This window comes from Myotis lucifugus, unplaced genomic scaffold, assembly GCF_000147115.1.
Source record: "Myotis lucifugus unplaced genomic scaffold, Myoluc2.0 scaffold_140, whole genome shotgun sequence".
Taxonomy (NCBI): Eukaryota; Metazoa; Chordata; class Mammalia; order Chiroptera; family Vespertilionidae; genus Myotis; species Myotis lucifugus.
Window position 1 is genome coordinate 2038228 of NW_005871188.1, and position 20065 is coordinate 2058292.

The 20065-nt window shown below is 40.1% G+C and overlaps 1 protein-coding gene across 2 annotated transcripts in view; it reads left to right on the forward strand.

The window, feature by feature from the left end:
* Positions 1-20065, forward strand: part of NXPE3 (neurexophilin and PC-esterase domain family member 3) — a 70231-nt gene that overhangs the window by 39782 nt on the left and 10384 nt on the right. For both annotated transcript variants that reach the window (XM_023758862.1, XM_023758863.1), the window contains 2 exons: positions 8616-9370; positions 13801-13874. In XM_023758862.1, the coding sequence (XP_023614630.1) occupies positions 8616-9370; positions 13801-13874 (829 nt within the window). The remainder of the gene's footprint in view (positions 1-8615; positions 9371-13800; positions 13875-20065) is intronic.

Genomic DNA, 20065 nt, shown 5'->3' on the forward strand with positions numbered 1-20065 from the left:
CTGCCCAACTTCCTGGGACCAACTTGAGCCTAATGTCCTAGTGGCATATCACCTGGGGGGCCTTTGATAAGGACCAGGCCTTCCTGGACATGCCACTAGTTGAGGCAGGGGATTGGGAGCAAGATCTGAAGGAAACCCAAGCCCTGAGCACAGAGGGGTCCCTGGCTGAGCTCCTCCAGGCTAAAGACAGGCACTGTGTCCTGGAGCAGGAGGGGGAGGCATTACAATAGCAGGCCTAGCAGTGGTGTGGGCGGCAGGCCGAGATCCATGCTCTGGAGCAGCGGTCGCTAACGAGTGGTCTGCGGACCACTGGTGGTCCCTGAGGTCCGAAAGGTTGGCGACCGCTGCTCTGGAGAACTTGTATGGGCAGGTGCAGGGGCTCCTGGAAGATTTTGGACAGGCCTAAACGGGCAGGGGTGACATCCCTGGGCACTCACACCCTAGAACAACACAGAAAGGGAGCTTCATGGAATGTGGGTTACCTCCTGGGGTGGAGATAGTGTGAACTAGCAAGACACTGTATTCACACATATTTTTATTTTTATTTTTATTTTTATTTTTTTAAACTATTTTCTTTTTTTAAAAATATATTTTATTGATTTTTTACAGAGAGGAAGGGAGAGAAACAGAGAGTTAGAAACATCGATGAGAGAGAAACATCGATCAGCTGCCTCCTGCACACCCCCTGGGGATGTGCCCGCAACCCAGGTACATGCCCCCGACCGGAATCGAACCCGGGACCCCTCAGTCCGCAGGCCGACGCTCTATCCACTGAGCCAAACCGGTTTCGGCACACACACATATTTTTATTATTTTAAATAAAAATTATTGTTCACTCATAATTTTATTATTCCACCACAAATTGAATCCTCATTTTGACATTTTGAAGTTACATTGTTAGGGGCTTAACTACTTTTTCTGTTGTATCTACAGCATTGGGAATGTTTTAAGGTAGCATATTAGTATTTGTGTGACAATCATGATATTTATTCAATTTTTGACCAATGCCATATGCCAACTGTGGATGCCAGGGTCAAGCTGAGGGGATGGGTTGGAGAAGCCCAGATCCCCTCATGGTAAGAAATGCCTCTTCCACATCCGGAGCCACCCTGCCTTCTCGGAGACCCCAGGTCATCCATGCCCCATACTGCAGCCCTGCTTCTCAATGGACTCTCTGGAAGCAATGCCTCAACATGCTCCTGTCCTTCACTTGGTCCCACGTCTTCCATCTGCCCGCAGGGTTGTTCTCTTCTCTGTGCCCAAACTTTCTGGAAGCTGTGTCATTTCCCACCATATGCCTGTCCCCAGCCAGCTCTGCAGTCACTGCAGCCCAGCCTGGCCTCCTGGGCTCCAGCCAAACACCCACTGTCAGACGGGTTTGGTACACTACAGTGGCAGTCATACCGTCATATAAATGCATGAAGTCAATATCTGTTCACCTTAAACTCACACAATATTGTATGTCAAATATTTTTCAGTTTTTAAAAAAGTGGCTGGTTCTGTGAACCTAGAGAGAAGACTTGATGTTTGCCTGAAAGCTCAAGTTACAGGTTCTGATTAGGGAAAGTACCTTCAAATAAATTCAGGATTTATTTTTATTGGCCACTTAGAATGCAAAGCATTTCATTTGTAAACTGCTGAAATCTGAAAACATGATAACCCAGGTTAAATAATATAGTCTCTCAAAGCTGTGTGTGCTCATTTCAAGCTCAGTTTTTCTGCTTGATGTACAAAAACAATTTTCTAAGACTCTAGGAAGGAACACTACTGATCTGTGGTTTGATGAACTGTTCAACCTCCGTTACATCTCTTGTTATTTTCTTGGTAAGGGTTTACAGAAATTGTAGAATAGCTTCCTTTTTCTAGTCTCACATCAACATTCTGGTTCCAGATGTCTCCTGAAAGGCACTTACCACACATGGACTCCATCCTCACCCTTCTCACCTTCACACACTTCCGAAATTGGTGTGGACATGAGCACCGTGCTGTGTCTTCACCATCAGGAAGAAGGCTGTAAGTGCTGCTGATGACCCTGATGAACTTACCCAGGTTGACAGGATCAGGCACAAGGAACTTGGTTTGTCCAGGACAGGAAGCTGCTTTTCCTTGTGTAATTCTGTTATCACCGGATTGTCCTAGGACGCTGGATGGCCTGGGAGGCCGGGTGGAGGTGGGCAGCCAAGGGTTGTGCGATGGTGGGGAAAGGTGTGATGGCCACCGTAAGGAGGAGGTATCTTAAGACCTACAAATGAAGCAGACGAGTCCATATATTATTACAGGATCTATGATAGGGTCATTTATATTGGGTTGGAGCACAATAAATGACTCAGCAGTCTGTGCAGATATTCTCTGCTAGCAGACCCGTTACAGTACTTAAAAATAGTACTAACTTGGGTGCTAATGACTGACAAGACAAAGAATGCAGTAGCACCAGGGTATGTACCCCCTGGTGGTCTTGTGATAGATGATTGTTTATAACCGTCATATAAGTGGATCAAATCAATATCTGTTCACCTTAAACTCACACAATATTGTATGTTAAATATTTTTCAGTTTTTAAAAAAGTGGCTGTTCTGTGAACCTAGAGAGAAGACTTGATGTTTGCCTGCAAGCTCAAGTTACAGGTTCTGATTAGGGAAAGTACCTTCAAATAAATTCAGGATTTATTTTTATTGGCCACTTAGAATGCAAAGCATTTCATTTGTAAACTGCTGAAATCTGAAAACATGTTACCGGTTACCGGTTTGATATTTATTTTGATTGTCAGGGCATTCAATTTTTAACCAATGCCAAATGTCAACTGTGGACCCTGGGTATTGCTAACAAAAATATTTATGGCTGCATTTTAAGGAACTCGGATAATCAGAATGAAGTCAATATCTGTTCACCTTAAACTCACACAGTATTGTGAGGAAGCTCGCTAAGGACAGTGAGGTTGGTCAAAGGACTCAGAATGAAACTTAAAAAATGAAATGAAATGAAGTTAGTTTTGTTCACATTGACATCAATCATTCCACCTCTGACATCTTTGCGGCCCACACAATCTTATCTGCCTGTCTTCCTCGGAGTCCCTAGGGCCAGATATCAGGAGGTGGTCTGCATGCTTAAAGCACAGCAGTAATACCAGCAGCAATAGGAGCAGAGTAAGCCTACTGGGCATAAGACAATCCCCAAAGTAGCCAAATCCCATCTCCCAGGGAGAGAAGCAAGCCAGCGACTAAATGAGTCCACCAAGGAAATCTGATCAGCCTTATTCATAGCATTTTTCCTATGGGATAAGAGGTCAGTAGTGTTAGATTCATAAGAAAGTATATAGGTGCATTCTTGTTTAATGAGCGCACAGGTCCTGCTTGTGCTGTAGTGAGAATATATAAAGCCATTCTATTTTGCAAAACCTCATTTTTCCTTTGCCCTGTTTCTTGGTTGGTTCAGCAAGAAAATGCTCTGTCTAGAATCATTTCAGGCAGTTGCTGTGAACTTAGGCAAGGCTTGAATTTCTAGCTTTGTACTAACACTGGTATATTGGGGTGAGACGATGCAAACAGGCCACTCCTTCCAAGACAGACTGTGAGTCCCCTAGGACTTTAAAGCAGCTAAGTTTTTTTTTGGGGGGGTGGGTTCTGGTAAAGTCTCATAAATTTTCCTTGGTCAGGTAGGGAAGCCCAATGTGCAGTTACCAGTCTATCCATAAGGGAGATAAGGCCATATATGTGTGCCACATATCCAGATACCTTCTTTGGGAGCCAGAGGGGCACCTGCCTTTAAAGATTTGTTTTCTTTTTCTGTCCACTGAGTATCTAAAACCTTGTGCATTATTTGACAAGTAATGGATGGGAGCCACCACATGTGCCTATGTGTGGTGTGGTTCATCCAACGGAGCAAACACAGCCAGTCCATTGGAGTCATACACAACGTCTAAGCTCAGATTCCAGCAGGGTCAGTGGGGACCATGTACCTGATTGACTGGCAAGAAATACTGTATCCAACCTGGGGGAAGTTGCCAGCCAACCCCCATTCAAGTGTCCCCTCCCTTGGTTCAGTGTCTCAAGGAGCTCTGAATAGTAGTGGACGTGGCCCCTTTTCAGCTCTGGTGGTAAGGCATCAGGCCGTAGCTTTCTAATGGATGTGATCAGTGGAACATCTCGTGTAACAGTTCCCAAGCATTGGTAGGGAGAGAACCCCATGCTGGCATCTGCCAAATTTATTTTCCTAACTGCCTTGGCAATGACCTTTGCCCACTTGTGTAAGGTGGAAGATTGCAAAAGGGCAGGTAGCTATGCTTTTAAAATACCATGCTTTTTGGGGCATGGGGACAATACCTTCTTTCATTCATGGGGCATCTCTTGTGGGGGCTCTACAGTAGGGGCTGCAGTGGTCTTGTAAAAATTGATCCTAGAATGGGATGTAACACATTGCCCAAGGAACTTGTGGAGAGAGCTCTGTGCTGTTGCAAATATGCATGCCATTTCTGCGGGTATAGGCTGGGACAGCAGCTGAAGTGGGTCTTGTAAATAATTTTTCTCTCCACCCCTTAATTGGGAGTGATGTTCTTAAAGTAAATGGCTGCTTTCTGAGGTGTAACTGATCTCTGCCCCATTGTATAGTTGGGACCAAAATCCAAGGGGCATTTGCTCCTTTTGCTGTTGGTGTCAGAATGCCCAGCCCATGCCTTCTGGCGTCACTGAAACATCTAATTCAGATGGTAACCCCTCCTGTGAGATTCCCAAGAGCTTTAATCTGTTTGATCAGCTCTTGGTTTCATTGATCTTTTGTATTTTTTTAGACTATTTTGTTTATTTCTGCTCTAATTTTTATTGTTTCCTTACTTCTGTTCACTTTGGGCGTTGTTTGTTGTTCTTTTTCTCATCCCTTTAGGTGTAAGGTTAGGTTATTATTTGAAAATTTTCTTGTTGTTTTTTTTTTTTTTTGAGGCAGGCTTGTATTGCTATAAATTTTTCTCTTAGGATTGCTTAGCTGTGTCCCATAGATTTTGGACTGTTGTGTTTTTATTTTCATTTGTCTCAAGGTATCTTTTGATTTCTTCCTTGATCTTATTGTTAACCCATTCATTGTTCAGTAAAATGTTATTTAGTCTCCATGTCTTTGTGTGTTTTTCAGTTTTCTTCTTGTAATTGATTTCTAGTTTTATACCATTGTGGTTGGGAAAATGCTTGATATGATTTCAGTCTTTTGAAATGTATTGATGTTTGTTTTGTGGCCTAATACGTAGTCTATCCTGGAAAATGTTCCCTCTGCGCTTGGAAAGAATGTATATTCTGTTGCTTTGGGCTAAAAAGCTCTAAAAATATCAATTAAGTTCATCTTGTCGAATGTGTAATTTAAGGTCACTGATTCTTTGTTTATTTTCTGTCTGGAAGATCTATCTATTGATAGCAATGGGGTGTTAAAGTTCCCTACAATAACTGTATTATTGTCCAATTTTTAATTTATATATTTAGGTGCTCCTATGTTGGGTACATAAATGTTTATAAGGGTTATATCCTCTTGTTGGATTGATCTCTTTATCACTATAAAATGTTCTTTGTAAAAAAAAATGTCCTCTGTCTCTTACAACCTTTGTTTAAAAGTCTATTTTGTTTGATATGAGTATTGGTACTCTAGCTTTTTTTTTTCTTCATTCCTATTTGCATTAAATAGTGAAATCCTTCCAGTTGAAAATATCTGCATGTAAGTGTAAAATCTGGTCCATCACCTGTTTTGATATAGCCCAAGAGGTAAGAATCTATATACATAAAACTTTAAGCTACCATTACGACTGAATGACCAGAACACCTGGTCGACCAGTTGCTATGATGTGCACTGACCACCTGGGGGCAGACGCTCAATGCAGGAACTTCCCCCTGGTGGTCAGTGCGCTCCCATAGACAACCTCCCGCGGCTGGCCAACCTCCCACGGTCCCTTACCTTGGCTGGCCAGCCCCGATCGCCCAGATCAGAACCTCCCGTGGCCCCTCCCCACAGCTGGCCAACCTCCTGTGGCCCTTACCCCCCAGCCAGCCGGCCCCAATTGGCCCCAATCGGCCCCAATCGGGACTGGGTGAGATGCCCTGATCGGCCCCGATTGCCGGCCATGCCGAGGGACCCCACCCGTGCACAAATTTGTGCACCAGGCCTCTAGTGATTTATAAAGATGAACATTTGCAATAGAAAGGGAACATTAACTTTGAAGTATTGCCCTGCAAAGAATTCCATTAGACCTGTATTAAAAATTGTGTTCAGTTATTATTATATTTTGAATTTCAAAAGTAAAAGTTTTGTGGAAGAAAATGAGAGTTAAGATAATACAGAGTCCAAGAAGATCATTAAAAATTCTCTTGTGTTTTGGGAGTAATTTTAGCTTGTGTGGGATTATTTTTATCTTGTAAAGTACTTTGAAGTGGTTTGACATGGATGGGGAGCCCGGCCTTAAGTGTTTTGTAACAGGTAATATTAGCTGTTGAGGAGAGTAATTTTTGGTTTTGCTTTGTTGTTACTGTTTTGTTTTTTGTTTTGTTTTTTTGTCTTTTTTCCCCCCTCTTGCAATTTAACTCAGCTGTTTCATGGGTTAAGTACTAAAAAGGTTATGCAGCAATTTGAAATGTATATGTGTGGGAGATTTGTCCTACAGCTTTTGAATATTGTGTTCCCATTTTTTATTCTTTTTTCCTCTTTGCTTTTTAGTTTTAGAAGTTTCTGTGGACATAGCCTCAAGCTCAGAGGTTCTTTCCTCAGCTGAGCCCTTTATAGTGTTTTTGAGCTCTGGAATTTCTTTTAATTTTTATTTTAAAGACATTATATCTTGGGGAAGTTTTATGCTTACAACGAAATAGAGAGGAAGTGTTTTGTGCCAGTCTCAGTTTTTGATAATCAGTGTTGTGGCTGGACTGGCCCTTGTGGTTCTTATGATTACAGGACACAGCAATAACCATCATGAAACTTAGAAAAAAAGAACAAGGTTTATTACTCATAAGTCCCAGAAGAGAGGGATACATTGTATGTCAGGCCCCATACGGTGAGGCTGTGAGTAGAGAAAGAGAGGGACTGTGGACCTGGAGTTCTACTTTTATTGGTGTTAAGGGTGGGGACCTGGCATCTAGCACTTTTTATTGGTGAATGCAAAACATAAGAGTGAGAATTTCAAGTGTGGAAAGAGGAAAAGAAGTGGCCTAAATAGTCAGTTATCTAAATCAAAGACTGGGGCTGGGGAGAGGCAGGGCTGCCTGGCTCTTTATCTAGTTGTGTGTGTGTGTGTGTGTGTGTGTGTGTGTGTGTGTGTGTGTGTGTTTAGATAGCCATCTTTGAAGTGGATGCCTCTTTAAAATGCCTGGTCAATTAAAGTTGAAGTTAGGCTCTTGTATTACAAAAAAGGAAAAGCCAACTGGCCGGGTTTACCCAACAGAAAGATTACAGATATTTCCCATATGCTCCCTGCCCCCATACATGCATAGCCTCCCCCATTATTATTATCATTTTATTTTCCAAGAATGAACCTACATTGATACATTATAATCATCCAAAGTCTATTGTTTACCTTAGAGTTCACTCCTGGTATTATACATTCTGTGGGTTTGGACAACTGATAATGACATGCGTCAATCATTATAATGTCATACAGAGTATTTTGCCTGCCCTAAAAATTCTCTCTGCTCTGTCTAGTATTTCTTTTTGACTCTTTCTTGGAATTTCCATTTTTCGTTTTACATTGCCCATCTGTTTTTGCATGTTGTCTGATTTTTCCATTAGAGCCCCTAGCACAAGCAGGTCAAACTCAAAGGCTAACACGGGCCAAATAAACAAGGCATGCGGCCCACGGGCTGCGAGTTTGACATGCTTGCCTTAGCATATGAATCATTGTTGCTTTAAGTATCTGATCTGATTATTCCAACATCCCTTCTGTATCTAATTCTGTTTCTCATGCTTGATATGTCTTTCCAATCTGTGTTTTTTGGCCTTTTAGTATATCTCATAATTTTTTATTGAAAGCTGGACAGGATGTACTGGGGAAACTCCTACAAATAGGCTTTTAGTGGAGCGGTGGTAAGGTGTGGGGGAGGCGAAGCATTTTCGAATCCTGTGATTAAGTCTCAGTCAGTTAGTGAGCCTGTGCCTCTGGACTGTGAACTTAAAAGTGCTTCTTAGCCCTCCCCACGCGCCTTAAGTTGGACAGAATGGTTAGAATGGTCTGGAGTTGGGTATGTCCCTCATCCTGGTTTGGTTAGGCTCTGATAAAACCTCAGTGGGTTAGCCTCTGGTAAAATAGTTTCTCTTAAGGTCAGGCCTTGTTAAGAACAGAGTGCTCTGGTACATTTCAGAATGATACCTATTCACGTCTATTGGAAGCACTGGGGGGATTTTTTCTCCAATATTTACTTTTGAACCTGATTGAGCTCCTGGAGGTAAAATCGCACAAAAGTGTGGGGATCCTCTATGACTGTTCCTTTTTGATTTCACTATGTTACAATAACATAGCCTTGTAAAACTAGTGAGCTTTGCTCTTTGAAACAGTGTCATCCCACGTAGGTTTATTAAAATTTAAACGGAAGTAGAGATTTATTTGGTTGAATATAGGAGATTTATTGCAGCGATGGTTTCTGATTTTGTGTTTTTCTTTTCAGTATTTGGACCGTGAGACTGTCTCAGCCACATTCATTGACAGCAGCGGACAGTTTGTTTCCTCTCAGGTGACAGGGACTAGCCGGAACCCTTACTGCGGCTACGAACATCAGACTCTCTCCAGGCAGGAGCGCGCGGAGGAGGACTCCTTGCTGACCGCCTTACAGAGGCAGATCCCTGACGTGGGCCCTGTCCCCTTTGTGAAGAGCAGTGACCCTTCTTCCAGCTACTTTGTCATCTTGAACTCTGCAGACTTCTTCAAGGTGGGAAGCCAGCTAGAGGTGCTGGTTCACGTACAGGATTTTCAGAGACAGCCCAAGAAGTATGGTGGGGACTACCTGCAGGCCAGAATCCACTCCCCGAAGCTGCAGGCAGGGGCTGTGGGCAGAGTGGTGGACTACCAGAATGGCTTTTACAAGGTCTTCTTTACTTTGCTCTGGCCAGGCAAAGTTACAGTGTCCGTCTCTCTGGTCCACCCCAGTGAAGGGATCAGAGTTCTTCAGCACCTACAGGAAGAGAAACCAGACAGGGTCTATTTCAAGAGTCTCTTTCGTTCAGGAAGAATTTCTGAAACTACTGAGTGCAACGTGTGTCTGCCGCGGCTCCTGCCCCTGTGTAACTTTACAGACCTGTACACGGGCGAGCCCTGGTTCTGCTTCAAGCCAAAGAAGCTTCCTTGCAGCAGCAGAATCAACCATTTCAAAGGCGGCTACCAGAAGGGCCTCCTGACCGCTGCGGAGAGTGCTTTCTTCCAGAGGTACATGCGTCTTGTCCTGGGGGTGAGGGGGAGAGGATCTAACAGTCTTTTTTCACTGTCTGTGTCCCACTTAGGAAACATTGTCACACTTGGGAGGCTTTCTTGTTTTGATTATGTGCTACTTACATCCTCTAGACTTGGCCCAGTTCAGGAGAGGTGGTGAATAAGAAAGTAAACACAGATTTATGCTTTGTGATTGTTTTTTTAAAAGTGAAGCTTAGCGTTTATTTCGGTTCAAATTAAAGACCTTTTACCCTTGAATTTTCATTTTTTTACCCTCATATCTGTGTTTCATTTCAGAACTATGTAGCACATCTGTAGCTCTATAAGCAAGATCATTAATTAACAGAACATATACAAATCATCCAAGAACAGGGTTGATAAGAGGTCTTATAGTCAGGCCAGTGTTTTAGCTTCATTGTCTGGTAAACTAAAATAACTCAAATAACTTTTTTAAGCTTTTTAAAAATCTTCACCCAAGGATATATGTTCTTTATAAATTGATTTTTAGAGAGAGGAAGGGGGGAGAGAGAGAAAGAGAGAGAAACATCAATGTGGGAGGGAAACATTGATCAGTTGCCTCCCACAGGCTCCCCTACCTGGATCGAACCTGCAACTTAGAAATGTGTCCTGACCAGGAATCAAACCCGCAGCCTTTCAGTGTATGGGATGATGCTCCAACCAACTGAGCCACTGGCCAGAGCTAAACTAAAATAATTTTAAGTGACTAAAATACCAGTTGTTAAAATCATATAAACATTTATTAATAGGAAGAAGACTATGAATATAGCAACACTGCTGGGTTAATTTAATGATGAGCATGGGAAGCCAGGAAATACCACAGCAAACTATATATTTTAAGTTAACAGTTTTATATTCTTGAACGTAAGTATAAAACTCTTTTAGCATAATGATCAATATATGTACTAATGTGCAGAATGGAATGCACGTTAGTATGAATTAAACTTTCTGTTTTCTTCAGCATTCCATGTAATGCTGAAAAAAATAATATTTCTAAGATATAAAAAGTTCATAAAAGCTATATGGTCAAAAGTACAATTATTTGAAAGAACAAAATGTTTTTTTTAATTTTTAATGAAACATATACTTTTTAAACATTCTTTGGTAGAAAGAGATTTTTGTTGATTACATTGGGCACCCTGAAAAATATATTTTATGTCCAGTCATTACTTAATGTGGTAAAATTTCCTACTGTAACAGGAGCTTCTTCTGGAGTCTGCTCTGCTCCTAACAGTTTACCCACAGAATTGATGGACTCATGCTATGCTTTTAGAAGGCCAGCAGAGGGAGCACTACTCAATGTATTTATTGTACTGGCTTTGAGAAGCGCAAAAGGACTTTAGCTTTAGTTTTAATCCTGTGTTCGATCTCAGGCATGCTATTTATTGATGACTATGAACAAATTATTTTATTTCTGTGCACTTTTTGTCTATGAATGAAAACTGCTCATTTATGAGTTGTGTTGTCAGTCTACTTAGTGGCCTAACAGAGGAGAAAGCATAGCTAATAATTTACTTGGATTCCAGGTGAGAGAAAGGTTAGAGAATGAAATTTGTGTCAAATTTAAAATATGTCTAACATAAATCCTACCACTAAGACAAACAAACAAACACAAAAACAGCTGTGAATCTAGAAGGATAAAATAATATCTGTCCGTGCCCTTTCTTGCAAATCCTGGATGAGGCTGGCTAATGGCACTTTGTAGTAGAATTATTAAGAAATTCTACTTGCCCTAGTGGGTTTGGCTCAGTGGATAGAGCATCAGCCTGTGGACTGAAGAGTCCAGGGTTCGATTCCGGTCAAGGGCATATGCCTGGGTTGAGGGCTCAAACCCCAGTAGGGGTGTGCAGGAGATAGCCGATCAATGATTCTTTCTCATCATTGATCTTCCTATCTCTCTCCCTCTCCCTTCCTCTCTGAAATCAATAAAAATATATTAAAAAAAGAGAAATTCTACTTACCTGGGATTTTGCTGGAAAAACTATTTGAGGTGACATAAGTTTTTAGAAGCCGAATATTTGACAGAGTCCTGATACCAATTTTATTTTTTGCATTGTTTACTCTGTTAAAATTCTGAAACTTTGTACCAGGCTAACTGAAAGAGAAAGAGAAAGATTGAAATTGATCACTTGAAAGATCTTTGTGTATACTGTTTGGAACTTGTGGCCTGAATATGGTGAGCTGATACCCATTTTTACTTCTTTTCTTGGTGGCTCATAATGTTGCTTAATTCAGAAAGGATTAAGAAGCTTAATTTTGTTCTCAGGGTTCTTAAATGATGGATAAATAAGGTGATCTAATGCTTGTTTTTCACTCTTAAGGAAAAAAAAGTATTGGTTTTGGAAAAAAACAACAATACTTTGCTTAGAAGATACTGTTAATACAAGGGAAAACCTTTTGAAAAAATGAAATTATCACATACAAAGCTTCCCTTTATTTTAGCATGATTTATAATTCTTTTCTTTTTTACTTTGTATTAAAAAAAACTTCAAATCTTTAAAAACTCTACAAGAATAATAACAATGAACACCCTTATATCTTTAACTTAGATTCACCATTGTTAATGTTTTACCACAAATGCTATCCATCTCTTTTCCTCTGTATGTGTGTGTATATATGTGTGTCTGTGTATAATTTTTCCACCCAGACCATTTGAGAGTAAGTGGAAAACATCATGGCACTGAACCCCATGAGTATGCATCTCTAGGAAATGGACTTTCTCCAACATATAACCATAACACAGTTATCATACTTTGGACATTTATCATTGATATGATATTATTTAATATGTAGCCCATATCCAAGTTTCTGCAGTTGTCCCAATAATATGCTTCATAGCTACCTTTTTATTTTAACTAATTGAGTCAATGTTTACACACAATGTGTTTAATTATCTCTTTAATCTCCTTTAATCCAGAAGAGGTCTCCAGTTTATTTGTTTTTTACAGTATTAAGAATTTTGATCTCACTATTTTGTAGAATGTCCCTTAATTTGGATTTGCTGCTTTATTGTTTCTCTATGACTAGAGTGAGTTAAACATTTTTACAGGAAAATTGCAGAGGTAAAGTTTTCTTTGTTTCCTTCCCTTAAAGTTCTAAATTCATGAGCGCAGTTTATGTGTGCCCTTTTAAAAGTTGTATGCTCTCTTCAGTGTCAATTATTTAACCTATGAAGTTTTGTTATTCTCTAATGTAGCCCCCTATACTTCCTTAATTGTTATTTTGTCTCTCTCCCCCATTAAATGTCATTTCCATAAAGGAGGAGATGCTGTGGAGTTTGTTTACTATTATATACCTGACATCTAGGAGTGCCTGGCATATAGTAAAGTTTAGGCATTATTGAAGAACAAATCTCTTTTGAATTGACTTTTGATGAACCAAAAACTCATTACTGTAAGTTCCCCTATCAAGAGTTTGGAAAGTTAGCATTTTATTTTATTTTAAATATATTTTATTGATTTTTTTATAGAGAGGAAGGGAGAGGGATAGAGAGTTAGAAACATCGATGAGAGAGAAACATCGATCAGCTGCCTCTTGCACACCCCCCACTGAGGATGTGCCCACAACCAAGGTACATGCCCTTGACCGGAATCGAACCTGGATCCTTCGGTCTGCAGGCTGATGCTCTATCCACCGAGCCAAACCAGTCAAGGCAGCATTTTATTTTTTAAAATTTGTTTTTGGTTTAACTGTAAAAAACCTAATTATTGTGACCCAGTTTCTGGAAGAGTTCACCTGGTTTTCAATATTTTTCTCTTGGGCTCTGGTCTCTCCCACTTTTCACACAGCCCTCCATCAAATATTTTCTAAGCACAGACTCTAGTCCAGGGCCTGTGCTAGTAGGTACTGAAAACAAAAGGTTATGGAGACACAATCCGTGTCTTCAAAGAGTTTATGTTTTAGTAAGGGGAACAGACCCTAAAGAGCCATAGTAATGATGAACAAAGTACTGCATGAGCACATGTCTGGGGCCAAGAGCCTACAGTAGGACTCATCTCAGTTCTAGGCAAGGCCGAAGGAATCTGGCATGTGACTGAACTGCTGCACAGGCTTGCAGCCTGAGAACTTGGGACTAAGTAGTGACAACATAGATATTCTCATCAGTGTGAGCCTTCTCCGAGTCTGAGGGTAATAAGCAATTCAGACCAGAATTTGTCATTTTGGAAGTTTGGGTTAAGAGCTAAGCAGTGAAAAATTAATCTATTTAATTCCTATCCAGATTATAAGACCTGTTTATTTCTGGAGACCTAGTTACTAATGATTAATTGTGTTGATTAATATTTATGAGACTATTTCATCTTAATGAGCCTCTATGAAATCATATCCATTTTTTATTTGTAAATAAAGATACATATTGGAAAATAACTATTCCTGAATCTAAGTCTGTACTCTTTTTATTCCTCTTAAAGTGGTGTCAATATAAAAATGCCAATCAACTCCAGCGGACCTGATTGGGTGACTGTAGTTCCCAGGAGAATAAAAGGTAAAAAGGAATGAGCTCTATGATTTGTTGCGTTTCTTGCTAAGTGGGTTGAAGCTCTGTAGTTTCACTGATGTTACAAAGCCCTTCCCTCCCTTTAATGTGACATGGTTACTTCTGAGCACAATAGAAAATACTGAAAGAACTGTTAAAGTAAATCAGACCTTATGTGCATAATCTTAGCTTTTGCTATTTATACTCACGTAAAAGTTGTCTTTTCCCCACTCCCCTCTCTCTTTGGCTTCTTAAGAGCCTTTAGAACTGTTCTGTCCATTATGGTAGGTATTAGCCATATGTGGCTATTTAAATGTAAATTAATTAAAATTAAATAAAAATTAAAAATTAATTCTTTTTAAATTTAATTTTTACTTAATTTTATTTTTTTCCACTTATCCCCTCTATACCCTCCCCCGCCTCCCCCCAACACACACACACCACACTTGTCCATGTTCATGAGTTCTTTAAAAAAAAATTAATTCTTGAGTCACACATGCTCAATAGCCATATCTTCCAGAGAGAGCGTGACTCTGCTGACACCTTGGTTTTGGCCCAGTGGTAACTGATTTTGAACATCGTGCCTCCAAAACTGAAAGAGAATAACTTTATGGTGTTTTAAGCCACTGAATTTGTGGTAATTTGTTACAGCAGCCACAGGAAACTAATGCAGAGACTACATACACATTCTGTTTCTGCCTACACTTTCACCCACTGACTTTAGATTCATCAGTAGATCTTGCATGTGGCAGTTATTTCTGTGGTGTTCTAATGATTGCTATATATCTCATTCTTAAGACATTTGTTAATTGGTATTTTTCCTTCTTTCCCATTGATTTGTCAATATAAACTCATGATTATTTATTTCACTCTTTGGGTTATAATTCAGTTCAATATTTTTTTGTTCAAAATATTTTGGCAATCGGGAACTTTTTTGGTTTGGCTTCTGTGTCCTTTTGACATGCTCTTATCATTTTTTTGTTTGTTTTTTGATGATTTCCTTCCCAGGTACAACAAGATATTTCAGGCCCATCTTGTATTTTTTTTGTCCTGGTCTTAGAAGAATTCACAACAAGAGTTTCTCCTTTTATTATTTCACTTATGAACCCTATATTTTGGAAGGGTTCTTTTCCCCTATGAAATTTTGTTATTTATGTACTAGAGGCCCAGTGCACGATTGAAATCGCTCACGAGGAGGTGCCCGCCTCCCATGTGAGGAGGCACCCTGCGGACTGCCACCTCGGGCAACTGGGACCCGCGCCCGACTTCCGCCCCGGCCCCCCTGCCTGTGTCCGCTCTGGGCCGCTGGAGCTGCAGTGCCAGCTCGGGCAGGCCCCATCTCTGTCTCCGTCTCCGCTCCAGGCTTCACCTGCGCACACAACCTCCTGTCCCGTCATGGTGTCCCGGCCTAATTTGCATATCACCTCTTTATATATTAAAATTAGTTAAGTGATTTTCCTACAAGGTAAAATTATTCTAATGTGCACACTTAGAGTTTGGTGGATTATTTGAGATTGTCAGTGCTAGCCCCATGCATGGGTATAACTCCAGGCAAAAGCAAAGCAGCACACCTTTTCATTAGACTAGACTACCTTATCAAGGGCAAGTGTCTGGTTTCTGACAGGCTTTCCCAGTGTCCCAATTACTGTTGAATTTTTATAAGAACCGCCTGAGGTCCCCAGACTATCATATGCTCATGGCTTAGGAACCTTGATGGCTTCTAACTTTACCAACAAAACTGGAGCTCATAGTTTTTGAGCAGTTTACTTACAGTTTAGGATAGGACTAAGATCTAATAGTAGCAGAATAAATATTAACATCTTTATAGCTCTTTACTGTTTTTCTTTATCTATTGAAATATATCTTATACATAATAGAGCACACACACATCACATAGTTTTGCATTTGAACATATCTTTGTAACCTGGCCAAATTCTGAAGCGACTCCCAGTGATCCATGCCCTTATTAATCCCTTCGATTATATGACAAAATTGACTTTAAAAAGAGATTATCCTGGGTAAATCTGACCTAATCAGATAAGCCCTAAACAGGGACCAGTTTTTTCCTGAAAAAAGATTGAAAATGTGAGGGTTCCATGTGAGAGAGATTCTTGGTTTCTGTCTTTAAAGATGAAGGAGGCCACATGGCAAGGAATGTGGGCAGATTCTAGGAGCTGAAGGGCATTCCTGGCTGAGAAGGAATGGCAGAGCAGGAAAAGAGAAACTCAGTCACAGGAAAAGTAAGAGCAAATACATTCCTTATAACAAAGAACTGAATTAGGCCAACGTGAATGAGCTTGGAAGCTGGTTCTTTTCTGGAGGCTTCAGAAAGGAGCACAGCCCTGCTGATATCCTGAGGGCAGTCTGTGAGGCTGAGCAGGGAGCCCAACTATGCCACACCCCACCCTTGACCTACAGGACTGTGGGGTAATAAATACCCCTTGTTTTTAAACCACTAAATTGGTGCTGCTGTGTTGCACAGCAATAGAAAACTAATAAGATAGAGAATGTTTAATTATACGAGAGATGCAAATCAAAACGACTATGCAGTATCACCTCACACCTGTCAGAATGGCTATCATCAACAAATCAACAAACAAGTGTTGGAGAGGATGTGGAGAAAAAGGAACCCCTCTGCACTGCTGGTGGGAATGCAGACTGGTGCAGCCACTGTGGAGAACAGTATGGAGCTTCCTCAAAAAACTAAAAATGGAACTCCCATTTGACCCAGTGATCCCACTTCTAAGAATATATCCCAAGAAGCCAGAAACACCAATCAGAAAGGATATATGCACTCCTATGTTCATAGCAGCACAATTCGCCATAGCTAAGATTTGGAAACAGCCTAAGTGCCCATCAACAGATGAGTGGATTAAAAAACTGTGGTACATCTACACAATGAAATACTATGCTGCGGTAAAAAAGAAGGAACTCTTGCCTTTTGCAACAGCATGGATGGAACTGGAGAGCATTATGCTAAGTGAAATAAGCCAGTCAGAGAAAGATAAATACCTCATGATTTCACTCATTTGTGGATTATAGAGAACAACATAGACTGATGAACAGGGACAGATCCAAAGACAGAGAAACAGCGATCAGGCTATTAATCCCCAGAGGGAAAGTAGGGGAGGGAGGGGGTAAGGGGAAGAGATCAACCAAAGGACTTGTATGCATGCATATAAGCCAAACCAATGGACATGGACAACAGGGGGATGAGAGCATGAGTGGGGGCGGGGGGGGGGGAGGATGGGGGTTTAATGGTGGGGGATGAGGACACATTTGTAATACCTTAACTAATAAAGAATTAAAAAAAAAAGATAGAGAATGTTTAGAATATAGAGAATATTTCCCACACTCCAGTAGAGCCCTTTACTATTAAAAAATGTGCCTCCACACTATTATAGTATTGGATTTTCACAACCCTTTAAAATAACTAGGAACTTACTCACTTTATAGATAATGAAACCAAGGTGCAGGTCCAATCAACTTAGAACATCAAAGGGCTCATATCCTACATATAAAATCCAACTAACATCCCATTTGGGGGGAAGGAAGCCCACTGCCACAACTGTGTCAGTAACATAAAGTACGTCTGTAAACAGTATCGCCTCTACCACTGCCTGTTTCCTCGGCTGTCTGAGAAACTTTGGCAAGTCCCTCTGTGACTTGCTTTCTTATTTATTTATTTATTTATTCATTCATTCATTCATTCATTCATTCATCCATCCATCCATCCATCCGTCTGTCTATCTTTATTGTTAAAAGTATTACATATGTCCCCTTTTATCCCCCATTGACCGCTTCTAGCCCCTCCCCGCCCCCTACCCCATGCCTTCACCACCTATTGTCTGTGTCCATGGGTTATGCATATATGCATACAAGTTTTTTAGTTGATCTCTTCCTACCCACCCACCCATACCACCTTCTCTCTGGGATTAGTCTGTTCCATGCTTCTGTGTTTCTGGATCTATTTTGTTCATCAGTTTATTTTGTTCATTAGATTCCATATATGAGTGAGATCATATGATACATATCTTTCTCTGACTGACTTATTTCACTTAGCATGATACTGTCCAGGTCCCTCCATGCTGTCTCAAAGGGTAAGAGAGCCTTCTTTTTTTTTTTTTTTTTTTAACTGCTGTACAGTATTCCATGGTATAAATGTATCACAGCTTTTTTTATTCACTCATCTACTGATGGGCACTTGGGCTGTTTCCAGATCTTAGCTATTGTAAATTGTGTTGCTATGAACCTAGGGGTGCATTTTTTCTGATTGGTGTTCTGGGTTTCTTAGTTTATATTACTAAAAGTGGGATCACTGGGTCAAATTGGGAGTTCCATATTTAATTTTTTGAGGTAACTCCATACTGTTCTCCACAGTGGCTACACTTGTCTGCATTCCCACCAACAGTGTACTAGGGTTCCCTTTTTTCCACATTCTCACCAGCACTTGTCATTTGTTGATTTGTTGATGATAGCCATTCTGACAGGTGTGAGATGTTACCTCATTGCCATTTGAATTTGCATCTCTCTGGTGATCAGTGATTTTGAGCATTTTTTCATATGTCTCTTGCCATCTGTATGTCCACTTTGGAGAAGTGTCACACTATTTAGGTCCTTCGCCCATTTTTAAATTGGATTGTGTGTCTTCCTTTTGTTAAGTTGTGTGAGTTCCTTTTATATTTGGATATTAACCCTTTATCAGATGTATCTTGCCAGATATGTTCTCCCATACAGCGGGGCTCCCTTTTCATTATGTTGATGGTTTCTTTTGCTGTGCAGAAGCTTTTTATTTTGATGTAGTCCCATTTGTTTATTTTCTCCTTAGTTTCCTTTGCCCTAGGAGATGTATCCCCAAGCATATTGCTACGAGAGATGTCTGAGATTTTGCTGCCTATGGTTTGTTCTAGGATTTTTATGGTTTCATGACTTACATTTAAGTTTTTTATCCATTTTTAGTTTATTTTTGTGTATGGTGTAAGTTGGTGGTCTAGTTTCATTTTTTTTGCATGTATCTGTCCAATTTTGCCAACACAATTTATTGAAGAGACTGTCTTTACTTCATTGTATGTTCTTGCCTCCTTTGTCAAATATTAATTGAGCGTAATGTCTTTGGTCAATTTCTGGGTTCTCTGTTCTGTTCCATTAACCTATATGCCTGTTCTTGTGCCAGTACCAGGCTATTTTGATTGCATTGGCTTTGTAGTATAACTTGATATCTGTTTTTGAGGTCCCTCCAACTTTGTTCTTCTTTCTCAAGATTGCTACAGCTATTTGGGGTCTTTTTTGATTCCATATACATTTTTGGAGTGTTTGTTGTAGTTCTTGAAATATGCCGTTGTTATTTTAATAGGGATTTCATTGAATCTATAGATTGCTTTGGGTAGTATGGATGTTTTAATTTTACTAATCCGTGAACCAGGGCTTTTGTTTGCTGGGAGTTTTTTATTCCTGTTTCAATTTCACCAGTTGTTATTGGCCTATTCTGGTTTTCTGATTCTTCCTGATTCAGTTTTGGGAGATTGTAATTTTCTAGGAATTTGTCCATTTCATCCACATTGTCTTGTTGGCACAGAGTTGTTCATAGTATTTATTTTCGTACAATCCTTTGTATTTCTGTGGTGTCAGTGGTTACTTCACCACTTTCATTTCTAATTTTATTTATTTGAGTCCTCTTTGTTTCTTGATGAGTCTGGCTAAGGGTTCATCAGTCTTGTTGATCTTTTCAAAGAACCAGCTCTTGGTTTCATTGTATTTTGTATTGTTTTTTCAGCCTCCGTGCCATTTACTTCTGCTCGAGTCTTTATTATTTTCTCCCTCATACTTACTCTGGGCTTTTCTTGGTGTTCTCCTTCTAATTCTTTAAGTTGTAGGGTTAAATAGTTTTTTATTAGTTTTTTTTTTGTTTTTTAGGATAGGCCTGTAGTGCTATTAACTTCCCTCTTAAGGGCTGCCTTTGCTGTGTCCTAGAGATTTTGTGATGAATGTTCATTTTCATTTGTTTCCAGGAAGTTTTTTTATTTCTTCCTTTATCTCATTGGTAACCCATTCATTGTTTTTGAGTGTTTTATTGTAGTGATTCTAATTTTATTCCATTGGATCTGAGAAGATGTTTGATATGATTCATTCTTCTTGAACTTGTAGAGACTTTTTTGGGGTCCTAACATGTGGTCTGTCTCTGAGAATGACCTATATGCACT